Source organism: Apteryx mantelli, chromosome 26 (assembly GCF_036417845.1).
Source record: "Apteryx mantelli isolate bAptMan1 chromosome 26, bAptMan1.hap1, whole genome shotgun sequence".
Classification (NCBI taxonomy): domain Eukaryota; kingdom Metazoa; phylum Chordata; class Aves; order Apterygiformes; family Apterygidae; genus Apteryx; species Apteryx mantelli.
This window is the reverse complement of record NC_090003.1, coordinates 2,252,668-2,280,542: the sequence shown is the minus strand read 5'-3', so window position 1 is coordinate 2,280,542 and position 27,875 is coordinate 2,252,668. Positions and strand designations below refer to the sequence as shown.

The window sequence follows — 27,875 nt, the reverse complement described above, 5'->3', positions numbered from 1 at the left end:
CTAACTTGCCTGTGACAGCAAAATAGCTAGGTATTCCTAAATAAAGCAGTACAGATTCACTTTGAGGGTAATTTAGATATACTAAATTACTCGGCAGTGATTAGAACTTAAGAGGGTCTAGGTGCAGAATGCTTTCCTCCCCCCATCCTTGATTGATTGTTAATAAACAGTGGAAGTAGTAAAAGTTAGGAGTTCTTCCAAATGTTGGTAAACTAGCATTGTTCAGATATTTACCATGCTCTCAGATCATGACAGTTCTATTTTAAATACAGCTTAAGCAACATTTGTTAGGTTAGAAAGTGGACCAATCCTTTAACCGAATTAACTGCAAAGAGTATGAAACAATTTAGATAGATAGCTTTAAAAGCTAACATGGCAAATGCAACATCAAATTCTTTCAGCACTTTAAAAACTATTTGGTACAGGCCATGTCATTGCTGGCAGAGTAGGCAGAGATGTATAAAAGGTTTCATTGACATTTAAATATATTTCTATATGAATGTCTCACAGAACAAAAAATAAAGTATTTTCATCACAAATACTGCAGCATTAAAATAAACACTTACCAAAATAAACAATGAGTGATATACATATATATATTTGAATGTGTATACTATATAATGAATCATATTGTTGCTTTTTAAGTCACAAAAGCACAATATAAATACGGAATTTCCTGTGAACTCTTTTCCCTGTTGTAATAAAAATACATTCTTTACAGTTAAAGTAAAACTAGTGCAAGTCCATTCTGCTGCTCCTGTTCACACAGTTTGCCAGAACTGTATCATTTACATGGCACTTCATACTTAAAAATGACACTGAAAATTTTCCCTCCAAGACGATCAGCAAGCCAGGAGTTTTTGATAACAGCAAGCTTGAGGCTCTCGCACTTCAATGCCGCATAATAATTTGTGTGGATAGCACGACCCATGCCTTCAATGATAACCAAGTCCGTCTCCCGTTCTCTGACCAGCACAGCCAAACCTTTATCCAGGCGGCTGAAATGAGAGGTTTGACTTAGAAATAGTCATCCTTTTACACGCGAAAATGAAAGACAGGCTGTTCTAAGGGCTTTATCATTTATAGAAAATGTGGTGGAATATGGAATTTCTGATGGAATTACTGATGTAACAGCAGCACTTAAACTGAAGAAAACAGGCTTCAAATGTAACTTTAAAAACCTTCATTAAATGTATGCAGAAATGGGATTTCCCACAAAACACAGGTAAGTTTTGCTTTCAGTAGAGAAACTTAAATAAAACTAAATAGGCTAACAACATGAAACACTCTTTATAGTCGAGTTCTTGGTCTCGTGCAGGATTTCACCTCATCATAACTAAGCTGCTCATGAAAGTGACAATGTGCAATTGCTGAAAACCAAAATTATAAGTAAGATGTAGAACAACCAGTAAAGCTTGATCAATATTACAATTCTGTAACTGCAGACTGAGCAACTCTAATAGTTTTGTGGAAGTGATTCATACCAGGACATATCAGGAAGGGCAGCCGAGATACTCCAGAGTACCTGGGCAACCTTTATCTGATGGAGACAAATAACAAATTGGTACTTTGCCAATATACCTTAGATCTAGACATGGAGAACTTGAACCTGTCTGGACCAACAGCAGCTTCTCTTCCCTCAAGGCAGATCTTTATTTAAACAAACAAACAAACAAACAAACAAACAACAACAGTTACATTGCTACCCCAACAGGGTCATGGAAATCTGGTAACAAGCCAGACAGTTCAGACAGTGAATATTTAAGTGTTCTTGCAAAGTCGTCTTTTCCTGCCAGGACTTCTCCCAGAAACATTTAGTGTTTTCTTGAGTAACAGGATTTAGTCAGCTACTTATCCTCTACAGGATATAGAGGTTACCAGGGAAAGCAAAGTCAAGAAAAATAATATGCTTCTAATTATGAAAGTTCAAGAAAGAGTTGATTTCTAAATGTTTCACCTTAATGAAAACAACAGTAAATCAGCCCGCAGATCTTACTTTCAGGTTGTGTATTTCAGACACAAACAATTAAATACAAACTACATATGTAACAAGGAACTTGCTTTTTCTGTCTATGTATGATACACAATGAAGACCAGTTATATACTTACTGAATGACAGGATCCATTGCTGCTATTCTCTCAGTAACAATCAGGGATTCACTGTAGGTAACATCATTTAGGGCAGGGCCAGAGTTACAAGCCAATATAACCTGAAGCAAAATGTCAAAATATTCCCCTGATTAATGCAGGCCAAGTATGGCATTAGAGCTGCTTGTTTAAAATCACCATCTTTATTTCCTGATTTATTTTACATGAGCAGACAAGAGAAGAGAAAGGCTGGAGGCCCAAACCACATTTTCCCTGAGTTAACCAGTTATTTCATATCTTTTGAAATTATAGGCCTTTGTTTAGCAAGTTTAAGTCTTACAAAGGCTCCCTTTTCTTGTTAGCTTTCACGGACTACTCAAAATTAGACTGTGGAGTCCCAAGGATTTGGGGCCAAACCCTGAAGCTCATTGACTTAAATGGGATTATTTCCAAATTAGATGCTAGACTGGCCAAGTGAATTGCTGATAGGTATTTAGCAAACCCTTCACCAATTACAAAAGATCTATTACATATTGCATGCACAATGGAAATCACTTACCTCTGTCCCTCTAGAGAGGAGCTCTCTGACAAAGGGAAAGACTCCTAAAATTATGTCTATGCCACTGTTATCTGCGAAAATTAAGGCACATTTATGAGGAGGCCCCTCCTGTAAGAGAAAACCAGTGCATTCAGGATTAAGTTCACAGTTCATTTCAGTGAATAATTTGTGTTGTCTAAAGCCTTTAATTACTTTCCTCCATTTGAGAAAGATCTTTCAAACTACATTGCTAAATTAAACCTAAAACTGCCAACTAACAACATGCCAAATTCCACCAGCTGTGAACAGGAACTTACTTCAGAGGCTTCTGAATAGCAGGTAGCTAGGCCTATATTCCTACTGTTTGGGGGCTAGATTATGGCTAGCATCTTGTTACTCTATGCAGCTGTTAGCTGAAGAAGCTGAAGTGCTCTAAAATAGAAGCAGCAGCAGCAGCAGCAGCAGCAGGGGACAGCTGTCTAGGTCTTACATGAACTGGTTGGTTATCAGGGTAAGTCTACCTTTGTGGCTGGGTCAAGGTAGCATGCTGTATGGTGAAAGGGATTGCGCCTTCTACCAGGAAAAGGCAGGATGGACTGCTGGGGGCAGTGACATCCTAAAATGACAAGGCAGTTTCTATTCTCCATTCACCTTTTAATTTGTTCCAAATCTGATGCTATGAAACTCAGTTCACTACTAGCAGAAGCATATTCATAGTGAACAGGGCTTAGTTCCTATCAAAAATTCCCGTCAGGATAGTGCTTGAACCTCCTTAATTACCACTGGTACACAAGATGCATTTGACTAGAAATTAGCTGATAAAAATCATTACAAGTATTACATCTTAAAGAAAAAGAAATTATTAAAGCATACCAAGCTTTTTCAGTACCATTTCCTACAAATTTTCAGACCTATAAAACAATCAAAAACTTTAACCTTTTCTATGAACCTTGATTAAATAGTAATAGACATCTCACAGACCAAAAAAAGCTTTGCTAATTGACAAGTTAATTATCTTCAGGAAGCTCCTAAATTAATGTAGTTTTGAGATTGGCTACGCAGATGGAGGAACAACCTAAAAAATACATTTGCGCCCAAGCTGTCAGAATTGTGGGTCTAACTGCATAGAAATAAGTGCCCTTATAAAGAAGGGACACAATATGGTTATGTTGGAAGAGCTTTGAAAGCAGCCCAGTTCCAAATGCTGCAGTTCCTGAGGGAATTGAGCTGAGGAGCTTAGCAAGTAATGAAATGCTGGACTAATTCCTTTTATTCCTTTCATTCTGGTACGGCTGCTGAATTATTGGTAGTGTGTTACTAGAATTCATTTTGAATTGCCTGAACAAAGTTCTAACGGTTAAATACATTAGTCATAAAACAACATTATTAATCTTGCACTCTTTTTTTAAAAAAAGTAATGTATTATGTCTTTAATTATTCAATGGTTAGTAAAAATAGTACAGCCGTACCTTCAGTCGCTCTAGCCATTGACTGTAGGAATCTTCTAACCACGGACGTTCTGTGTCACAGACAAAACTGTGTTAGCATTATTTTTTAGACAAACAGTCATTCTGTACACTATGGGGAAAAAAAGCATGGGGAGGGTATTTTTTGTTTTTTATAGATGCTTAAGCATTAAAGCATCTGAGCTCAGGTTCCGAATGCTAAACCTGCATATTCAAAGATGTCCTAAGCTCCTAATTACGGGAATAGCTCAGTTACAGCAGTCTTGAAGTGAAATTTTTATAATAAAGTAATGGAATCATGTAAGATACTTATCATAACTGATCCTAGGAGGGCTGATGTTGTACCTCAGGGGACATTATCTCCTTGACAGGATTAGCACAATTATTAAAAATAGCAAGCATGGCAAGATATTTTGAGTATCTGGGTGGCTAAGACTTAGGAGAGTGATTTTCAGATTTCAGTTCTTTTGGAACACAAAGAGCAACATTTCAGTGAAACTCTGCAACCTTTATTTCAGGTGACCCTAGCAAGTACTAATAACAAATATATTTCCCTATACCTTGCAGTTTTGACTTGGCTTCTTCAAATCCAAACTGTGGCTCAGATTCCAGAACACTGTATCAGAAGAGAAATAAACAGTACACAGTTAAGGCAGCTTTATCGCATATAAATGTATCGTTCAATCATTTCTTTAGCAGATGGCCAGCAATTTTATTGCATCAGGTGTAGTGCAGAGTGTGGATAAGCCCAATGACTGAACACACGATACTTTTTATGTTTATGTTAAAAAGAAAAGGCTCAGATGTACATTGAACCAGAGAGTTTTTATGCCAAAATAAAAAAGTTTCAACATACAACTGTTTGCAGGCACTAAACGGTAGGCAAAAAAAGAAACCTTTTTGATCTGCAGGCCACCATAAATGTAGTCATGGTCTGAAATATCTGCATGGTAAAACAGTGCTTTACAAAGTCTAATTTGAAGACTGGACTATAGAAGTTTTTTTAAAGCTGTACCTATGTGGGGGGAAAAAAAGGTATTAAAATAACTAGATATGGATGTTAAAAGGTACTGCTACTGGCAACATGTATTACAAAGTAGCCTCGAACAGTTAGGTGGTAATGCAGGAAGACATAAGGAGATGGCTGGATTCTTAGCTGTCAGTTAAAATATTACACCATGCTGTTTTGCTTCATGAAATAAATAGACTATTCCTCTGGCATTCTGTGAACAACGCTTGCCAATCAAGTCCCATAAAAGATAAAGTTTCCTGGACCTACTATTAAGTGACATTTCACTTAGGCTGTATCTCTTAGCTCCTCCTTGAAGGGAGGGAGAGACACACTTTCCAAGAGCGGCAACTACGCTAACTACCCTTACTGCTGTCAGTTCAAGGTTCTGTGGTTGTGGGCAACATCAGAAGCAATGCAAGTTTAAAAATGCCCGTCTAACCTTCAATCATCTCATGTTGAATGGACCTTTGTTGATTTAATCAGAAGGAAAACGCCTCAAATAAAAGCATAGAAAGGGAAAGTGCTGAATGTCAGCTTCAAAACAGCACCCCTCCCCCACACCCTTGGATCTATATTAGCAGCCTGCAAAAAAGAAAGTGGGAGTTCTAGAGCTGAAAAATCAAAAATATTTCAAGACTATTGGTATTCATATCCTTAAATAAATTCATGACTGCTGACAGGATCTATAAGGAAAAAAAATTCTCCAAATGGTAATAAAAAAAAAAGTATGTTAATCAAAAGCAATATTTAGTCATTATAGGAGACCACCCAACTTACCACATTACATATTCAGGGGGTTTAAGTTATCAAGACAACTGTGGGTTACAAAGAGTAGCATATTTTCTATATTACAGGAACATAGTATCAGATTAAATAGAACACATACCCAAAAGCAGTGCTAATAACAATGTCTGCTACAAGCAAAGCAGCCAAACTGTTGAATATTAAATGCTGTGCCACTTAATTCAAACATTCACATTAACATGTTTTCCAAGTTTAAAGGGTGGAAATATGAAATTTGCTGCACCACAACAATGCTTGTAAATAGACAACCAGCAATGGATGAAGGTGAAATACAAACTACAATTAAAGTTAGATTGGTGCACTTATTTATTTTTTTTAAAAACAATGGGATATTCTGTGTCTTAAAAAGGGTGCTTTTAAAACATTTAACACCTACTCTGAGACCGCTTTTGCTCCCCAGTCAAAGACATTCCCCGCAAGAAGTCCTTTCACCAGAGCAAACTGTCTCTCCTCCCAGCCTAATGAATCCAAAGATTCGATTACGCTTTGAAAACATTTTAAGGCTATGCCATTTTCTTTCTGCTTTACCTGTAAAAAAGACACGAAACATTGGATTTACAGATGAAAAATTCTTACCCATCATTGGTTGTCTCAGTCCCAAGACCACCTCCAAGCATTCTCCTCTAGGTTCATGGCCTCTAATGGACCAACAAGTTACTGTTATCAGCATGCTTAGGATCAACAAGAATTTTTTTTTTCCCTGGGATTCTAACAGAAAGCTTCATTATTAATAGGATATATTCTATAGCTTAAGAATTACTTTTCTAAATAAATCAGAGGTGCAACAGATTTTGGGCAGCCTGGAAAACGGGGAGTGGACCCAAGAAAAACAACTTCAGTAGTAACACGATCTATCAAAAAGCAGATAATTAGCATGAGGAGGCTTACCACTAGCATTGTGCAAAAACTGGAGAAGGGTGGGTTGGGTTTTTTTTGTTGTTTTGGGGCAGTGGGTTTTCTTTTTGTGCCATCAAGAGGTTCATCATCCCAGAAGCTTAAAATCTTTCAGTTTTTTCCTCCCCTTCTACCTCCAGTAAGATCAATACTACATAACTAGTCCATTGAAAAATTTAAAGATGATGTAAAGGTGGTACTCAATATGATTACCAAGACCTTATCTTGGCAATATCTTGTTTGAATTATAAAAAAGCAAACACAAATAAAACCCACCTCTCACCCATTTTTTTGTCTTGTTCTTAGAAGTGAATGTAACATTTGACACCACAGATCCAAAACAGCAGGGAGAAGCTTCTATGTATTTTTCAAAATATGTCAATAGTCAAAAAAAAGTCTCCAACCAGACGCTGGCAGTTATCATTTGCATGTTCACACTGAAAAGTGGCAAGGATCAGGCCTACAGGAAGTTATTTTTGAGAACTATTGACTTCAAATACCCTCTCCCCCAACCCTGCTACATATAAACCACAGGGAGGAGTAAACAGCTGCACAACAGCAAGAAACATTTTTAAAAATAAAAGTTAGACATTATGTATTTACATACACCTCAACCCAACTTAGCTAAGTATGTGAATGATTACAAAAGCAATCAAGAATCCTTTCTTAGCACAGCAGGAAATTAATCCAGAGACAATAGCTAGTTTAAGGAGAGACTGCCTCAGCAAGAAACAGAAGGGGTGGAGGAGGGTTTTTTTCGGGCCTTTTGGAGGGGTAAAGGGGAAAGAACACAAACACGCTATGCATGAGCCTCCCCCCTTCCTTTAAAAACAAAAACAACCACCCTACCCCACCACGGACGCACTTCAAGGTAATTAAAAGTACGGAAATGCAAGTTCACAGCATTGGTGACTTTTGCTTGCTGCTGTTGAGACTGTTAACTGCTCTAAGTGTTTTTTGCAATTGTCTGCACTTACATGCTTACTGGAAAGTACATAAGTAGCTACACATAGCTTTCTTTAAATTTGAAAACGGCTTCTACCCCATGAAAACAATTACAAGAAAGAGAGCGAAAAAAACATTCTTAAAAATCTGCCAGACTGCAGTAGTAGCCTAGGTATAGGGGAAGTAGACTGACAGTCCTCAAGACAGAAATTCTCAGGTCACTGGTAAGGTACTCCTTGCCCAGGAGAAGCACAGGCTTCTCCATGTAGCCTTCTCTGCTATAAACGGAAGGAAGCACCTCCTCACTGAAGGAGCAAGTTACAATAGTATCTGGTGACAGACATGAGACACTCATCAGGAAAGGGACTGGCAGCATCAATTCACTTCTGAAAAGTTCCCAAAAGGTTAGCACTATCCTCACCTCGAGGGGGACGAGCATTTCAGAGGTCAAAGGCTCCATATCCCATTAGCTATTGCTGTTCCTCCTCAGAGCAGCAACCACCAACTGAGTAATAATGTTGCAAGACAGCCAGTTACTTATCTCCCCCCCATAAGCCATTACTTATACAAAGTTTCAGAGTATTAAGAAAAAAAAAAAAAAAGTCTTGAACTTACATGTTGTCCACCCTGTAAAGCAAGAACAACTTACCTTTGAGTAGGGATCTGGAAAATTGAATTCATTTAAACAGTGTTCCCTTGTATCCAAGAGACTTCTAACTGTTAAGGTACCATATGCACTTTAAAAAGGGAGAGGGAAAAAGAAGGTTAACTACTTCAGACAACAGAGAAAAATTATTTTCCCCCCTCTTTTCTCCCAACTTAGGATGAGTTCCAACAAGCCATAGCATGTCACTTATGCACATTAGATAAAAGTCTTTATACGCCACATGCACTTAATACTGGTTTTAAGTGGTAAACATACTAAACAGGTTATTTAAATAGAGAGAAGGCAAATGTTCGGAGCACCAAAGATGCTAGATACTTGAATTAGTATGTTACCATTTTTAAAAATTGTAGGCTATTGATCATTTTTCTGTTGAGATGGAATTTTTTTTTAGTTAAATTCTAATATAGGAGATCCCAAAGTTCTGTTCATAGAGGACCTGATATTTGGACCATCAACTTGCTGTAGCCTCCAGGCTAGTTAGCTTTTAGTTATCTTTCAGTTTGCTCTGCTCAGTAAAAGCAGCCAGTGCTGAAAACAGGAAAATAAAGACCCTTACAAAGGCTGCTGCCTGAGTGTCTGGAGCTTATTCCAGTATTTCTGTCGGAACTTTTCAGCTCTCTCAGACGCATCAATAGAGTCTGGTTGACTGGCTGCAGCACGCTTTGCTACCTGGTAGAGAAATGAGGCAAGACTGAAATTACTAAATGAATTCTTCCTCCATGTAACTAATTGGAAGTTCAGTCTGAAAAATATCTGCTATATTGTTCAGTGTCTGCATACTAGCTAGTCCTTTCTACACAGTATCTTCCATCTTTCCTCTTCTCTAGCCACCAAAGAACAATTCTAAGTATCTCCTCCCCTCCCAAAAGATTTGAAGTTTATTTTCAACACTGTGCTTTCAGAAATGAAGCACAAGTTCTAACTACTTGGAGGGAGAGAGGGGAAGAAAAGCAGAAAAAATTAAAAAAGAAAGAAAAAAGGAGAAAGTTTACATAACAGAAATTAAAACAGTCCACATTAAACCCTTGTTTCTTTTTTTTCTTTATTATGGTAAGGTCAAGTTAATAGGTTGCCCCTGTGTTTTTCCCAGCCCTTCTCCTCCCCCCACACAAAGTCATGGATTTTCTGATTTGGATTTGCTTACTAAGTATACATAGCTCTTAAGTGCTAGCATGCACTGTCTGACTTGGGAAAACACAATCAGTTACTTAGTGTAAAAAAGAAATAATTCAGGTCTGATTAAATCATGCTTTTTGGATGCAAAAGTGTCTCTAGGTCAGCAAGACTGTTCCCAAGAGCAGAAAACGATAGAAGTATCTTTGACCATTGCCTTTTTGGCCTTTCATTGTGTAATCATCATGCTCACCAGCTCTGCAAAGAGAAATGACATGTGGTGTTTAAGAGATGCTTTGGAAACACCTCAAAAACAAGCCACAAGAGAAGAGCATTTCTGTCTCTGAAGATACCACAGATCTAGGAGACTTGGATAAATTCAGATGCCTCTGTTAAAAGGGGAAGATGAACTGTACTTGCATACAATAGGTTTGACACATGCAGGTATATTTTGCAGGCTAAACACATCAGTTCACAGAAAACTTATTCACTAAATCTTTGCATCATTCAAACACATGACTGCATTGCAACAACTTACCCCATCCAAAGCCTCTTCAAAGCAAGTTAGCCAGTATTTTCTGGCCATGGCATCATCTGTGAGGTCAACAGTATCTGGAATATAGGTGGATGGGTCCTTCAGCAGTGGCAGGTTAACAAGTGGTCTCTCCAACCTATCCATTTCGAACATGTCAAACTAGATGAAAAATTGGAAGAAGAGTTTGTTAGAATTTATTCAGAAATTGATCCATTGCAAATTAAACTAGTAAAAGGTCTGCTGAAGTCCACCCATAACTAAAACTGATGGATTTGTAGACAACTGCATTAGAGTTTATGCTATTATAAATAACACACTCCCCTGCACGGATTATTTATCCTGCCCACCTCACAGAGGTTATCACTGCCTCATAGCAAGCTTTCATTATCTTCCTTCCCTGCCTCCCCTCTAGTGCAGAATCTGCTGTTATCAGGTTCAAAGACAGGAGTGAAAGAGCTGAGCACAGGCTTTGTTCAGAAAGGAATGTTGCTACACTGCTTTACAGCTTCATTTTGTGCTCCTGATTATGTCTCCAAAATTTTGCTTGTACCTCGTGAAAACAAGCTTTAGGACCAAATTTCTAAGGATAAAGACTAAATGGATGCAAAATATGCATAGTTACACAGCTCTGTATATATGATGTGCCTTATTTCCTGCATCTCTTCAAAAAAAAATTGTGCATGTATATCTTTATATGTTATACAGTTATTTGCTCACATGGCATTTGTAAACACAGAATGTTCCAGTAAAGTTCAGACTAAGTAAAGATCAAAACCTACAGTGTGACAAAACCTTGTGTAAATAAACCAAAGCAGTTGCTAAATAAAGATAGCCTTCAGTATTAATTTCAGTGCTGAAGACTGGACTTTTCTAAACTATGATTTCTGCAAAGAGATTTCACTTTATACAAATAAAGTGAGTGCCAAGCAATGTAAGAATTCAAAATGAAGCAGCTGTGGACAGTATGCTACATCTGGTTTAAGATGCCTGTACAAATGCCTACATGAAAAATCTTTTCACAGATTAAAGTGTTGACAAACAAGAGGAGATCATTACATTTGCACTTTTTTTTTTATCTGTCCTATTTTATGAGTAAGAACTAAAGATCACAGTATTATTTTTTTGGTCATACTTGTAATCCACAATTTCATTACAATAATTCATTTAAGTTACAGCAAACCTTAAAATTAGATTTTTTCGTATATAGACAAAACTCACAAATTTCATTATTTGCACGTCAGAGTGATTAATCGGTTGGTCTAGGAAAACATTCAGTAAGAGTTCTAGTAACCAACAGAAAACAACTCACTGAAAACACTGAAAACTGTGAACTTTACTCACTGAAATCTGTGAGCAGATAAACCAGTGATGGAAGAAATTAAAAATAAAATAAAATAAAACAGAAAAAAACTCCCCAAACATACTTGACGTGAAAAACACTGCCCAGCAAAAACAATAGTGAAATGAAGACACTGAGCGCCACTATTCTAGCTTTTTTTCGAAAGCACTTCAGGAGATGCAGTATTGGAATATTTTATGAACCTTAATGTATTTTCTGATTGTCTGTTGTATGCTAGTTTCACTGTGAAATTGGAATTACTGTACTGCCAGTATATCTGAGATGGATGCGCTCATGCTCTGTTCAGTTTTATAGTTCTCCCCTCACAGAAGATAAATAAATACTACTTAAAGACAGAGGAAGATCAGATTCAGAATTCTGTGGCACAAAATTTCAGCTGTAGCAAAACCCAGATATTTCAGAGAAAGGGTAGGAGAAGAACATTTCCTCCTTTTGTGAGGCAAAACAAGACAAAGCAGAAGCCACAATCTCTATTTATGAGACACCAAAAAAAGAACTGATCCACATTTTAAGAACGTGGGATGACTTATATGAAATTATCAAACCTTCACACACAACCTAAGACACCATATTAGTCATTCCTTTTGGTAAGTAGCATAGTCCCGGGGCAAGACGCAACTAGCTTGAGAATAATCATCTAGGTTCCTATCTTCATCACTAAGGGAGGGCACTTAATTCTAGAAAATACAACAACGTACCGTACCACTCCTTGTTCTCTGCATGGGGAAAACATCAGGCGATGTACTCATAAGACCAGAACTCCCAGCATAATTCTCTCCCCAGCTATACTGATTTGGATCTAGGAAAGAGAGAGAGAGAGAGAGACATAATCTGAAAATACAACCGGAAATACTCCCATGAGTGATTCTAGAGACAGCATCCCTTCAGAGAAGCTGCTTCACTGCAAAAGCCATTTTTCCTTGTGTCTTTATAAATAAAGACTACTTTTCCCTCTACCCTCCACAGGAGTGTTTTTACTACTCAGTAGATTACCTAGCTCAAAAGAGCTTCATACTAAACTGAATGAGACACAAGACAATTAAAGTTCTAAAATCATTCTATTTTTTACCCCCTTTCCTTATTATTAAGTGCTATAAAGAGCAGGATGTCTTCAAAGCACTACAGCTGGTTAGTTTTTCTATCACTATCATAGAGACCATTTCTTATTTCCAAATCTAGATCCATTATTAACACAATACACTACAAAAATCTTAATCAAAGTACATGATATGTTTTGTATAAACACTAGAGTTACTTCTAGAAATTTCTTTCATTTGAAAGAATGTCAGTCAATTTCCTGATGTACAGTACATGCTACAAAAGCAACATGCCTTCAGGGGCACTGGATTAATTCCTTAGTAACTGGTTCCTTGCCAAAATCCCTAAATTGGGTATGAAATTAAATCCATTGTTCTGAAGTGCATTTGATATTTACTAAAATTAAGTAGCATTAATAAATCTCACTATTGGTTCCGCTGTAACTAATGCACTGAATGGCTTGCTTGTATAGCAACAAGACAAAAAAAGTTATATAAAAGGCAGAATTCAACCAAAGCAACCTATACCCACAAAATGCTAGAAAGAAGTGTCTCATTGTTCATAAATACCTGTGAGGCTTTCCACTCTCAAATCAATATAGTTTTGAGATACCATTCTTCTTAAGCACATTAACTGAATTCAGAAGCTGGCCTCTTTGAAGAAGAAAGTTTTCAGAACCCCAAATTTAGAGGTACAGCTGCTCTTTGCAAAAATGCGGAAAAGAAAATAGCCAAATCCTCCAGGCTTATCAAAGGAGAGCAGGAGAACAGTGAGAAATTAAGATGTCCTTGCCAGAATATATAAAAGCAAAGCCCAGCATTTGTGTTTTTAGTGCCAAATGTATTTATTTAGGCAACAATTCACATGCAGCCTCTTAAGAGAAGCTTGGACATTACACTGACATTTCAGAACACAGCATATACAGAACATAGCAATGCTGTACTTACTGTCTTGTTCAGCTCCTTTTAAAAATGCCCCAATGGCTCCCAGGTAGCCTTCATGTCTCAGGAACAATGCCTGAACCTCTCCCTGCCACAATATGAAACATTGCAATTGGATGGTCCCTGATGGCTAACATGCACTTCTTTGTCACTAGTTTTACACTTAAATTTAATAGAAAAGACTAGAATATAGTAGTATTCATTTGTGCTACATTCTAACACATTCAGTAACTTCAGTGATGCGGCAAAAATGGTGTTCCTGAAACACAACTTCAGGACGTACTGCTTACACACATCACTGCACAGTTATAAGACAGCTGGGAAAAAACACATGCAGAAGTGGTGCGTATTCTAAGCCTGTGCAGCCACAGAAGCATAAGGAAGCCAGTACTTCACTAGAAAGACCACCACATCATTCCATGAATATTCAACTCCTCTTGCTTGAAATGGCTGGAAATACAAGGTCATCTGATTTCTAGGTCTTCAACATAAATGTGTGCCACTGTGCATCCAACACATTCAAGCCATTAGTCATTTCCTTTATCTCATTACACTGCTATTTAACATTCAACAATATACAGACACCCTGTATATTATCCATAGGCAAGCATTCCCCCCATCAAATTGCTAATAAAATACAAGAAAGCTAGGGAGAACAGAAACATCCCCCATCCTAGCAGCGGGGTCCTTTAGCTTGCCTAGGCAAGGCTGGGCGAGACACTGTCTTTTCTAAAGAAAAGTCAGCTATGTCTAGAACAGTAAATGTAAGAAAACTTAATGCTCGGGTTACCTAAAGTAAAAGATCAACTAGAGCTCTCAGAAATTTTGCATAGACTGAACCACTGATAAAGCTGTGCTTACAAGAATCTAAAGCTGTAGTTTTGTAATAGTTTTCTTGAAACCCAGCCAAGTTTTAAAGAAAGGGACTGCAATGGTGAGACAAAGGAAAATAAAAGCAGCATACAGAAGTCTCCTGGCTGAAGCACTGAGATGAAAAAAAATCATCTAGATATCCATATACCATCAGTTCTGTAAGACTACAATATAAATTGTAAAGGTGCAGGAACTAACCTACCTCTAACAAGCACTAAGTGAGCTTTTGGGCTTGATGACATTTCTACCGAAAAAACTTTAATTTTTGCCACAGCTTCAAAACCAAGAAAGAATTACAGTTTGCATTTTTTGTTTTGTTTTGTTTTTAAACACTGATATTAACTGCTAACTATCTCAGCAGAACAATCCCACATTGCACAGCCTGGGGGAGGAAAGAAATAGATGAGAGTCAGCAAGAGGAATTGAATAACAATGGAAGCTATCTAGGAAGATAGTGAAAATTCATTATATGACAGCTAAAGGAGAGCCTGTCAATCAAAAAAAAAACAACAAAAAAGGAATGGAGAGAGAGAGAGACAGGACAGGTGCGTGCGTGGGAGAGAGGGGGCGGGCAGGGCAGGCAGTGCAGGCGGGCGGGCGAGAGGGCGCAAGAGGGGCAGGCAGGGCAGGCAGGCGGGCGAGAGGGCGCAAGAGAGAGAGAGAGGAGCAGGGTGGGCACACGTGTGAGAGCAATAGAGAGCAAGAGAGAGAGCGAGAGGTAGGGTGGGTGCATGCGTGTGTGTGTGTGTGAGAGAGAGAGGGAGAGGGAGAGAGAGGCAGGGAGGGCACAGGCAAGCGAGAGGCAGAACTCCCAGGCCATTCATATTTATTTTATCCCTCCCGCAATCAATCTTTGTAGCTGTGCCTATGTAAACAGCAGCCCTTTAAGCTTACTTAATTTGCTAATCCATTTATTTTAGTCTCTGAATTGCCAACGAAAAGATACCTAAATGCATGACTTTGCTATTAGGAAATTCTCTGCTTTCTTTACCTTGGAGAAGAAGTTGATGCTGTAGGTTATTGTGCGCATGGTAACAGGGTGACCCCGAATAAAGAATCCTCCAAAATATATTTTATCTAAGTTATGGAGTTTGGCATAGAGGCAGGCAAGTTGGCCAATGTCGTTGCTGATCATATGTAGTAAACTTTTTGCCATATCTTCTTTGGAAAATTCTTAAACAAAGGAAATAGTAAGCGAAATTAAATACAGTTGAAGAATGCTCAAAGAGACAATATTTTTCTAACAGGTGGCCTACAGCTGGCAAAAAAATACCTTGAGTAGATTCAACGATTTCTTCAACTAGCAATAAAAGGGATGAATTCAATTACACAACTTAAGAGAACAAAAAATTCAGCCCTCCCTTTTACTACTAGCTCTCTGCTCTAGGGATCAGTCTACCTGGCTTTATGATAAAGTCAGACAGCTTTTATATATACAAATATATAAATTTTTTTCCTGTGATGCTTCATAATTAGTAGGAATTCTAAAGCATCACAGGAAAAGGATGGAGAGAGCTCTTTATGCTTGACCAGTTTCTTTATACATGTAAGAAGTGTTACCCCAAAGATCTTTTATTAAAGACACACAAGCCAAAAAACACCCTTCAAATAACAAGCAAGGCGAAAATCTATTTGACTGAAGGTACCGTGGAAAAAAAAATGCACTGAGCCTCTGTGAAAGAATGCTAGAGAAAAACCTTGTTGAAAGGCCAACCTCGCATGAACTCCTTTTCTTCTCTCTAGGAACCATGGATGACAAGTCATCTTGACCTGAGATGCACTTCAAGCACTTTAATAATTTGGAATTTTATTATTTGCAATATTATAATAAAAACAAACAAACAAACAAACAAAATCACTACACCAAGTATCCAGCATGCCATATGTCCTTTCCTGGACCAAAGAAAGCCACATTATTTCCCACATGAATGAATTAACGTTGGCTTAACTAGGTAGCTATTTCACTTTCCCTAGGTTTACATAATCCCAAACTGAAAATTTGAATGCCTGCTTGTAAGACAGTATTATATAAATATTTTTAAATCAATAAAATATTGTATGGGCAAGATCAATAAACTACTGTGCAGATAAAACACGTGCAGGCAAGATCATGAAAAACAGATTATGGTAGTTTCAAGGCAATATTAGATTTGGTGGTTATTTGTCAACTCTAGCTGCTTGGAGACCATTACCAACCTTTGATTTCCAAGGGTCAGAGGAGATGGTTGCATTTCTTCTCCCCATTAGCTTCAAAGCAGAACTCTAAATAACCAGAGCAACTCAGGCAGTGCTTCATGTTCCCTCCCAGTCCAACATACATAACACAGGGAAATGGGTATGGCAAGATATGTTTATGCTGATGAAGTTGGCAACTACATTTCCATCCTTTAAGTGTTAGCAGGAAGCTCTCAAAAGAAGGAAATCCCTGCTGACCGGCAATAAAAAGTATTAACTGTATAGTAAATCTCGAGTAGATCTTTTCTGTACTGGTACCTTTATCTGCTGTAGTAGATTTCCCGAAGCTGCTAGCTATTAGATTGCCGCTTAGCCCCAGGGTCTGGTAGGCCCCTCCATACACATCTTTCACCAGCATGTCTACATTTGTGTGCTGTCCCTTTGAAGCAAGCTGCAGCAATTCATCAAATTTCTGAGGAAGAGAAGCAAACAGTGTTACTCCAAGTTTTCTGGATGGCCAGAGAACTTTGTCCATAAACCCAGACTTCTGCAGCATCTTTATTGAAAATAAATGAGGGGTTTGGCTTGTTTTAGAAACATCCTCACCAGCAAAAGACATATTATTTCTAGTGACAAAGACTTACCCGGAGTCCGTATCTTAATCAGATGGACTGATCTTGGAGCTCCTTTAACCACGAAATGCACAGCCAGTGCTCTAAAAACTAGACCTCATATAGTTATCTGCAAACAGTTTTCTAAATTTCCCCAGAAAACTAGAGATGGAGCGCAAGACTGATCTTCTTGTCTCTTTTGCAGTACTTTGGAGAACTGAAAACCATCTGGCAGAATGCAGCTATCCAAGACTAGCAGAGCATAAAATAAGACAAAATTCACCAAGTTCTGCCCTGCATACAACCCCAGTGAAAAGTTAGAACATGAAATTAGGTTATAGAGGCATAAATAAAAAGAAGTTGATCCAACATCACCAAAAAGCTTGGATTTCATAATACTTCAAAAAGTACTCCTAGTTATATTTCTTCTCATACAGATTAGCACATACAGAATTCTAGTCAGGAGCCTTATGCACCTCTTGGAATGAAGTAAGAAACACAGTAACTAAGAACAAGTAGAACTATGTCTTGAGGCATATGAAAAAAGTGTCCAAAATTCAACAGACTAAGCTGTAGAAATGCATTAATGTCACTGAAAATAAACTTGCACGTAACCTGCATTCTCCCAATACTGACTAATAATTGGTCTCTCTCTGTTTTGCTTCTGCAGGTACTACAGCAGGAATTAGGTGGGCAATTCATGTTGAAACAGCACAGAAAATTAACAGGCCACTTGGAGCAAGCTGTTCTCTGAATTATATCCAGTTTTAAGAGAGAAAAAAAGAGTTCATCTCTTCCTATAAGCTTGTCCTTGATGACCACCTCCACAACTCCAAGTAGGATTAGTATTTTGTCACTGACAAGCATCTTTTTTTTGTCCATGTATTCTAGTAGTGTCTTTTTGCATTTCAAATTTGCTTGCCTTTATGCATTAATACCATAGAAAATATGAGCATAACTCAGGGACTCAGCCTAGTTATCTAACAGTCTAGGAGCATAAGCACTTAGTGGAGAGTACTAAAACCACCCCAAACATCACAAAACTGCCTGGTTTGTTTTTGCACAAGGGCAGCAGTTCTTCAAATACAAGATAAAAAACCCACAGGAGATGGACACAGTTTTGTTCATCTTCAAGCAGCCTAATTTAGCTTCCTGGTCTCCCATACAAACATCACTTAAAATCATTATTTCTCCCTATTGAAAGGGTATGGTATTGCACCATTTTGAGCTTCCTCTCAGCATCTCATTTATTCTCATTCCCCTTGAAAGATACCTTTGTTTTTGTGAGCAGTGCTCCAAGACCCCAGAAGGTTCCGCCTCCAATTGAGCTCCCTCCAATCCATTCAAATTTGTCTTCTGTTTCTACCTGTCAATAAAGGCAGATTTTGCTTAGAAAGTCCTATTGTAACTATAAACACACAGTTAAACATGACAACACTTTTTTTTTAAGCAGGGGGATTGGTGCAGGCAGAACTATTTAACTGTGTAAACAGCAGGTGAGAAGTTCTCCAGAGGTATTCCACAAACTTAAAATCCTAAGAGCTTTCTGCTCTATGTAGAAATCACTTTCCCAGCATCTGCCGTGAGGAGAGAGATTTGCTTACAGGTCCAAGACAATACTTCCCATTCCCTTCCATTCATATCAAATAAACATATGTGCAGTGCTGCTACTCTCCAACACAGAAATAGCAACCTCTATGGCAAAGTTCTGTTAGGTTTAGCTGCTCCAAGCTTTTGTCACTAATGGCTAAAGCTTAATTTTCAACTGAACACCACAAATAGCTTTCAAAATCTCTGTATTTATTTCTAGGCCAACATCTTAAATATGGACATTAAATCTGATCCCCTAAACAGTATAGCAAAAACCCCCACTCTGCTCTGAGAGCCTTTGTCCTCTGCAGTTAATGCAGCAACTTCTCTAAACACTGAATTAAATCCGATTGAAGTGAGATTGTAGGAGTCAATGGAAAAGCATTTAACTCATTAAAAAACTGATCAAAAAAAAAATCATGATTTCCTTTTCTAAACTTTGTATGTCCCTTGAGAAAAAGCAATTATAAACCTAAAATAGTAAGATGTTTCAGATCACCTTTATCAAATTTGATGAGAAAACATTTTAGCAACCACTCACCTTCACTATAGAAACCCCAGAGCCAATATTGACTAGTAAATACGGGAAAATATTTGGGTGGTTTGTCTGAAATCGAAATTCTGTATCTGAATCTTTCTGGTATGCAAACACTTCATGTGGTATGTTCTTTAGCACAAAGTTGCATCCTTTAATTAGGCAGGTCATTACATCTTCTTTATCTACTCTGAAGAGAGGTGAAAGAGAAAAAAAATAAAATAAAATTCACAGTCCTAGGGATGAGTAACTGTACTTTTAGACATTAGTTTTTAAAAACTTCACAAACAAGAGCTAGTAAGCCACACCACATGGCAAAAGTCCAGATCTCTTAAACGATGAGGCCCAGATCTGCATATGTTCCGATGTCCAATTTCCATGCCAGAACAGACGGTCGAAAGTCAGACTGTACTTGCACAGTAACTTTGATCTACATTAATCATGCTGTCATTAAAAATAATTGTGCTCCCCAGTTTGCTTGTTTCCACTGCCTCCCTAGTGCCAGCACCAGTATATATGCACCCACACATATATAAATCAGTAGGAAAGGAAACTTATCTGGAAATTAACTGAACAAAACAGTGTTCTATCGCTCTTCCCTTCTCTCCTCCAAAAAGGCCATCTCAACATTTCAGCACTCATTTATGACAGATTAAAATGACTGCAAGGAGCCTACTGCTGAGATTACCAAACACAGGAGAAAAGGAGACACCTCATAAGAATAATAGAATTCACAACAGTACATATCCTGAGTAGGGAGGCTAGGGACATGATACATAGCCCATGTAAGATGCAAGCTGTAGTTCAGTCAGCGAACACTTTATGGCTTCTGTAAACTTCTGTATCTTATGTATTGTTACTGAAATTATGTATGCTAAATTTCTTGAATGAAATATCAGAAGTAGAAGCCCTTTTGAAAACACATAAGCAAAGTACAAATGTACATCTCGATTAACACAGAACACTAAGATGTCAGGGAGGAGAAGCTGCTGCTTCTTTCTGGGCCTGTGGATCTATTAAGTACGAAATTCTTTACCCATTAAAAAACAGATGCACCACAAGAGTAAGGGGAGAAATGCCTCCTGGTCTTGATTAACAAAAACTTAGTAAGAGCCAATAAGGCAATGATGTAGGCTGGTTTGGGAAAAAAAAAAAAAAAAAAAGTTAATAGAACCCTACCTATCAGAAAAAGAGAGTAATTTGAAAAGGCAATATAAAGGGAGATGGCCATAGTACTTTAAAAACTGAGGATGGTGCTCTTTAGAATTACAGCACACGAGAAGTCTTGAAGTTTTTGCCAACGATATCAGGTAGTGTTTTATTTTGGTGTAAATGAGAGATATGTTTATCTAAACTTACAGTAGCTTTTTGGCACACGCCTTTTGATATAGGTGCTTGAATGGTAAAAAAATTAGGCTGTAAATTCACGGGACTGTCCCTTCATTCTCCTGCAAGGCTATGTTTCTACAGGAGGTTTAGGCAGGAGCTATGCAATGAATTACTGTATCATATCAATTACTCATTTCTGGACATGCACGGAAAAGCATCAGGAGCTTTTAGAACTGTAACTTGAGAAGCTGGGCAACTGTAGATATTAAGTACATCCAGGATAAAAATTGTTTACCAACAGGATTTTGTTTTTTAATACTAAAGTCTTCCTTTCATGAACTTAATCCTAGACTTTTAAGTAGACAGATCAAGTCTCATAAAAGAAATGCCTGATTACAGTAACCGAATTAAAATTTCTCAGTTAAAATCCCTGTTAGTAATGAATTTACTAATTACTGTAGTTCAAATATTACTGCACTTTATAACCACTGTAGGTTTTGCCTAGTGGCACCTCTGCCCTTGTGGTTCAACAGCATGTCCAAAGCACATTACTGACAACTGGGATACCACTGCTGAAATGCTGTAGCTTGTGAGGTGAAAAGTGAAAAGGTTTATCATAATCATGATGCACAGCAGTTTAAGCTAAAAAGAAGTGGGTGCAAGTTAAACCTTTCATAGAAAAAGCTGTGATAATACCATACTTTTTCTATTACTGCCTTTCTGCTGGAACCTGCATTCCTTTCCATTGGCTCTGCTCCCGGACCTCTACTATGCTAGTTCATAATCTTTGTGCAACTTATGTTCACTAACAAGACAGTCCAGCCTGATCTGACCCAGATGAATGTACACATTCTCTGGCTCCATTTTTGCTATGTAGGTGGCTACTGCTGGCAGAAGAACGAAGTGGAAAACAAGGTTAACATTAAGTTAATCTATAAAAACTGACTATGATGAAGAATCACTTTTACAAAGAAGAAATACACTCCCATAATTAAGTTTTAACAGTTCCACTTACTTCAACCCCAACTTCTTCTCAATAAGATCTTTAAATTTATAGGCGCCACCACCTGTAGCTTTGATTACTTTTGTCTCTGTATTGACTAGATGGTCTTTGATGAAATCTAGGCAGGTTTCAATATAAGTGTTTTCAAATTTAATGAAGTGAAGTCGAGCTGTAATCTCCTCCTGAACTGATATTTCATATAAAGGTTCATGTTCTATGTCCTTAAAAAAAAAAAAAAAAAAGTATAGATTTCATTATTTAAAATCCTTCCCTGAGAAATAAGGGTATATGCTAAACAACTGAATACTTGTGCTTCCTTTGCCTTGAAACTGTGTTAAGGCTACCACAGCATAACATCCCAAGCTGCTTTCAAAGAAGAATGCCATTCCAATAAATCCTAATATTCCTTAAGAAGCCAAGAATATAATCAATTCCCTCCCATGCATTAGACATATGTGAGAAATGTCAATGTGTGAAACAAAGTTATGCTTACACAGGAGGGTGGTTATTTATGTTTTTTAAACCTAAGTGTCATACCAATCTGTCTATAAAATAACTATTTCAAACATCAGCTGTAGCAATCCAGGCAATTTGAACACCCAGAACCTATAGGAGGAGGTGAGGAACATAACTGAGTTTTCCCATGTATGGACTGCACAACTTAGAAATATTGCTACTAGTCTTTCAGTGAAGAGAACACCTATGATGCATATATCATGTGAATTTGGATCTAGAGCTATATAAAGCTTGCAAAGCAAAAGCAATTGCCAGACCCAAGGTGAAGATTAGTTTCCCCTGGAATACACCAAAAGGTTATTAACAGGAGCCAAACACTCTTCCAAGCTGCAGTATAAATGCTTTGGGATAGTCTTAAGTATGTCAGTATGTATTAGAATGTGTGTTTAAAATAAACATTTTAGTTGTGACAACTTATTTCAGAATCATAGATGTTACAGAAGGTCATATTTAAACTATGAGCAAGTTGTAGCCAAAGTTCTATAAAGAGCAGGGTACTATAATAGTATAATGGAAGTTTTATTTGGTAGCTGTGAAAAGCCAGTCCAGTAATTCAGACTTTCTGGGTTTGGCTGTATCTTTGCTCAAAGTCATTCGTATGCAACTGATACATCATATAATGCAATTCTTACCTTTCCAGAATGATCAAAGGATCTCACTCTTGCTACTTTATGCTGTACAGTTGAATAATAAGCCAACTTGGTTAATGAGCCACCTATTAACAAAAAGATCACAAGTTATGATTCATGCCTCACCTTAACTTATGTAAAACATAGTTAGGGCAAACAATCTAACACAGTTCTTGGTTTTAAGACCTTCTCAGCTAAAGACAAATATAATTAAGCTAAGCACGTAAAGCAGTGACCCAAAGAACCCTTGTCAGGAAATTGATTTGACATGGCTAACTCCAAATGCACTAAAGATGAACTTATGCCCAAGTGATGTGGGGATGACTGAAGACAAGCAGAAGTGAAAGAAACAAGAGTTCTTAGTCAGCTAGTCCACTAATGTGTTTACCCACTCTATAGGTAACTAAGAGTTGAAGGACTGGAGGGAAAGAATGTGCATTAGTGTAGTGCTTACGCCAGCCACAGCTAGTTATCTTGTTTGAAAATTTTTTATGGAAAACACCAAATCTGATGCTTATAAAAGGATTTTATGAGTAGGTTTGCCGTGATTGAGCAAGGCATGCCCTATGCACAATCAACAAGTGTTTCACCAGGAACACTTAAGTAAATATATTCCTAACTCAGTTTCAAGGACAAGCTACAAATTCAAAGCTCCTTAAAGGATGAATTTAAGTACTGAGTAACTCTACTACAAAATTATGCTTCGCTTTAGGGCAAACAACATTTAAAATTAAGCTTCCAGCAGAAAACTTAAGACACGTATACATTTTCACAAATTCTTCAAAGGCTAAACTAAGATCCTTTAACAGATAACAAAAAAAGCAAATGATGACACCAACTTTGACCATAGGATTTAATTTTGCCTGTATGTGAACTGAGAAGAACTTGATTTAACTAAGACTTCCTTAAACATACCAGTTAGCAAAAATTACCAACACCCAAGTCCCAGCAGACCAACCCCATCAGCCTCTTCTCTTCAGGCTATGAGTATGCTTATGTCAGGACAAAGCTTTCAATACTCATCTTGAAACAGTACATAGTCACTTGCCCTAAATATGCTATCTTTGCACCTGATCTGCAAAAGTGAATTTAGGAAGCTAGACTAATTTCACTAACTTATTTTCCTTAGGAAATAAATCTGCTGGCACATTTGGTACCTTTGATATCTTGAATCAAGTAGAGATTTGATTCTGAAAGCAGGGGACTGTCAAAGACCCTGCTTTTTATTTTGTAAAACTAGTTTTGTTTTTTTTTCCTCCAATCTCTGAAGAACACTTCAATGTCTCCTGTTCTAAAGTATCAGTTTGGTTCATAAAACTCTAAGCTGCTTCGGCTGTTAGAGAAAATCTTAAGAAATAGAAAACAGGAATCTATTTTAAGTCATATTAAAAAGTAATTTGGGCTACAAACTACAACCTTATCCATATAAGAAAAGTTACCTTTAACTTTGCATCCATATGTTGCCTTCTCAGAACATGAATACAAGGCAGTCAGAAGGTCCATATCTTTCTGTGCTTCAGTTCTACTATATAGTTGAATTCAAATCTGCATGCATTAATTGCCTCTTGCCAAAGATTTGGCGTATTACCTCCTTTCAGTAAATTTGCAATGCATCTCGCAGAACATGCAGCATATAAAACAGGATGCAATTATGACCAGCTACTCAGTTAAAACCAAAGTCCCAACAGTAAGTAAAAAGTTGGCAAAGTCATAACATACTACCTAAGCTCAGTGGTTCTAAACTCTGCTGCCTTACAGACAAGTGTAATCCAGAAACGCAGTGTAGGCAAGTGAAAAGTAAAGCAATAGGCACCAGATAATTTTATATATATAACAGTACTGTCATCTCTTCAATAATGCTCAAATAAAGATGAAAATTTTTGCAATGTTTAGGGGAGAAATATGAGGCTTCCATCAGGAATTTTAAGCTAAATCTGCCTGAGGCTGGTTGCAAATGATCACTGACAGACATTTATAGAAACAAAAGCAATAAAGTATTCCTCACCTCAGATATTTGTTTCAGTGCACCAGCCAATACATTAAAGTTTCTAGTAAACAAAATTCAAACTCTGCTATGTTCTGCTGGTTCATTGTTTAAAGATTTTTTTTTTTTAAAAGCTTCTTTCCAAACCTCTAAGTAGAGGAATCACCAAACTTGTCCTGAAATGTAATAGTGTTTGTACAACACCTATAATACTAAATGCAGGTGCTTCAGCAGTTAATTTATCATCAGATAAATGGTATGTAAAGTATGCATCCATTTAGCTACGCTTTACACTTTCTCCACTCCCTCCCCCAGTTTTTTGACTTAAAAGTCCATTCAGGACACCAGCTGAGACATATAACCAAGGTTTATAATTAATCCTACAGCTCTAATTCCACTCTGACCCACTGAAAGGACTAAGTCTAACTCTCATTTTCACAAACATGAAATAAGCGACTACCTTCTGAAGGAGCTAAGTATACTTGTGATATAATAACAAGGTTATATATTATGGTGCATATAGTCCTCCTTACACACAGTAAGTCCATACCACCCAACAGAGCAAACTGGACCAGAGGACTAAAGGAAGCTTGCACCGGGATGATCATATGGCACAGTGATGTGCCAATATAGCAGCCAGTGTTGAATGCAAAGAACTGTTGATCTGGGTTCTTACCAAGTAGTTTCACTGACCTACTAATTGCAAAACAGGAGCAAAATGTGTGAACTGCCATTTTTGGTTTCACTGATCCCCCTAGCAGAATGAGCGCTCATCTTTGCACAGCTTGAAGTATCATCAACTGGCTTTGCTCAGATATGGGAACACATTCAGTCGCATCCTAAAACGGCTCACTAGACGAGCATAACTCTCTGCTGGGGGGCCGTGGCACTCAGCTCTCACTTTCTGATGTGCATTACTGTATCCACCCCTTAGTGCAGGCCGTTGGCCCCCCAGGTCTGCCACATTCTCAGGTCCAGGCATAGGACACAGGGTCTTTCTGCACATGACTGCAGCAAGCAAGCCTAGCTTGCTGCTGCTATAGCCCCCCCACCCAGCTCAAACCCACTCCTCTCCTCTGCAGCCACTCTGCTCTGCCAGAGCAGGGCAAGCAGCAGCCTTGCCCTAGCCCCGTTTCTTCTCTGAGGCCTGCTTCAGGGGCACGGAGGAGCCCACGCCGCACACCGCTCTCCTGCGCCCCAGGCCCTCACCGCGGCCAGCAACAAGGCTCAGCCGCGGGGCCGGGGCCGGGGGCTCCGCGGGGCTCCTCCCCGGCTGGGCCTAGCCCCGCGGCGTCGCCCTCTCGCCCGGGGCGCTGTCCAGCTCCGGGGAGGCGCGGCTGCCGCCTCAAGGCCCCACTGAGAGGGGAGCCGCCCCTGCTCGCGGGCACTGCGTCTTCTCTAGCAGCAGCAGCAGCCCCTCGCGGGCATGGCAGCCCTCTACCCCACCGCCTCGCTCTCCCTGCGGCCGCCTCGGCCCCATGGGATTTTCTCTCCCCTCGTCGCCGCCAAGGGCAGCCCCGGGCTGTTTCTAATCTACTTACCTCAGCGGCCCGTTAACAGCCGCGAGCGGCATGTTGGGGCTTGTAGTGCCGCTCCCCGCCTCCGCCTTGCCACCGCAGGGTTGCGGGACTTCCAGTCCCGCCGTGCCCCGCGCCGCTATTCCGCCGCGGCGCCTGCCGGGAGCTGTAGTGAGTCTCTAGCACCCCGCGCAGGGTCGAGGCGCCCCAAGGGACTGCATTTCCCAGCGTGCCCCGCACTCCAGCAGGCTGCCAGTCCCCGACGAGTCCCCTCAGCGGGCGAGAGCCGCCGCCGCCCGTCCCTCGGCCGTCGCCCCCTCCCTCCTTGCCTCCTCCGCCCCGCGATTCACGCCCGGTTACCGATGTCTATGGCGAAACGCTTGGCGTTCTCCAGATTGCGAAAGATTTCGTCAGGCGGAAGGGTGATGCTCTTGTCCAGGCTGCCGTGACCGCCGCTACCTCGCCCGCCCCGCTCCGCCATTTTGATCGCAACCCACTCTTTGCTTGGCCTCATCGGCATGCAAATGTATGCGCATATATTTACATACTAATAAGGCCAGCGCATAGATTATGCGAATGAGGCGGGAGCAGGGGGCGGTGGCCGCCGGGCAGGTGAGGGAAACTCCTGTGGGGAGTGCGCGTGTGTGCGCGCGCGCGGGGGCGTGAGTAGGTGAGTGCGCGTGCGCGCTTGTGTGCGCGTGCGCGCGCGCGCGCGAGAGGAGGTGAGTGTGCGCGCACGTGTGTGTGTTCGTGGGAGTAGGTGAGGGCGTGTGTGTGTGCGCGCGCATTTGTGTGTGTATCTGAGTGCGACTGTGAGTGCATTTACAAGTGCCTCGGTGAGGGTGTGTGAGTGTGTCTGTGTGAGACTGTGTGAATGGGGGTGTGTATGTGACTGCAAGTGCATGTTTGTGTGTGAGTGCATTTGTGAGTCTGTGTGTGTGTGTGACCGTGTGAGCATGTGAGGGTGTGTGTGAGTGCCTGTGCGTGTGCATGTGTGAGTGTGCGAGAGCGCAAAGCCCTTCCTTGGCTCTTCTTTTTGCATGCTTCCGTGACTTCTTGGGGCCCACCAGGCAGCACAGCGCGGCTCGCTGCTGCAGCAGCAGGGTGCACAGCTGAATGTCACACCACAAATATGACTGGAAATGTGAATGGTATTTCCAAGTGGGAAAAAAAGAGGTTGGCTGCAAGTCACCCCAGAAATGCAGTGCAGAGAGTTCGAGTAGCACTTGGGTGCTCGCTGATGAGGGCTGACCGACGGTCTTGTGTCTCTGCCCGTGGTGCAATCCTGCAAGCCTAGCTTCCTGCTTAGCTCCTTTTGTCGTTCTGCATCTCTGATACGCAGCACTTCAATGAGAAGGAGCAGCAGCAGGTTTGTGTGGAGCAAAAATAAATACAGGCGATAGAAGAAGTGTTGTCAGATCTAGGAGCTCACAGGTGTCAACCTACTGCTGAGCAAAGCATTACCTTTTGATTAAAAATACGTACTGCATGCGTAGGGTTTATTTTTCCCATCAGTGCGTTTTATAGAACTCTGTAGGCAGAGGTCACTCAACATGTCACACGTGGAGAAATGAGACCCAGATGGGTGAAAAGACGTTGCCAAAGTTATACAATACCTGACAGAGGCAGCAAGAGAACTGTTTTATAGTTCCGTGCTCTAGCAGTTGGACTGCATCCCACCTGCCAAGAGGCTTTAAAGTCTGTGATCCCCT

The 27,875-nt window shown here is 39.6% G+C and overlaps 1 protein-coding gene across 2 annotated transcripts; it reads right to left on the bottom strand.

Moving 5' to 3' along the window:
* Positions 1-202: 202 nt before the first annotated feature.
* PANK4 (pantothenate kinase 4 (inactive)) lies at positions 203-26,688 on the bottom strand. Of its 2 annotated transcripts, none has more exons than XM_013944202.2 (19): positions 26,524-26,688; positions 22,666-22,748; positions 21,530-21,738; positions 19,192-19,375; positions 18,334-18,426; positions 16,768-16,921; positions 15,266-15,447; positions 13,408-13,489; positions 12,121-12,221; positions 10,066-10,221; positions 8,971-9,083; positions 8,397-8,484; positions 6,285-6,436; positions 4,653-4,708; positions 4,096-4,145; positions 2,648-2,755; positions 2,110-2,210; positions 1,582-1,650; positions 203-998 (listed from the first exon to the last, which is right to left on the bottom strand). In XM_013944202.2, exons 1-19 carry the CDS (start codon positions 26,681-26,683, stop codon positions 785-787), a joined length of 2,355 nt encoding a protein of 784 aa, XP_013799656.1. In that variant the 5' UTR covers positions 26,684-26,688; the 3' UTR covers positions 203-784. The 2 variants fall into 2 exon arrangements, with proteins under 2 accessions (XP_013799656.1, XP_013799657.1); XM_013944203.2 differs by lacking the exon at positions 26,524-26,688 and adding an exon at positions 24,102-26,132.
* Between the last annotated feature and the right edge of the window lie 1,187 nt (positions 26,689-27,875).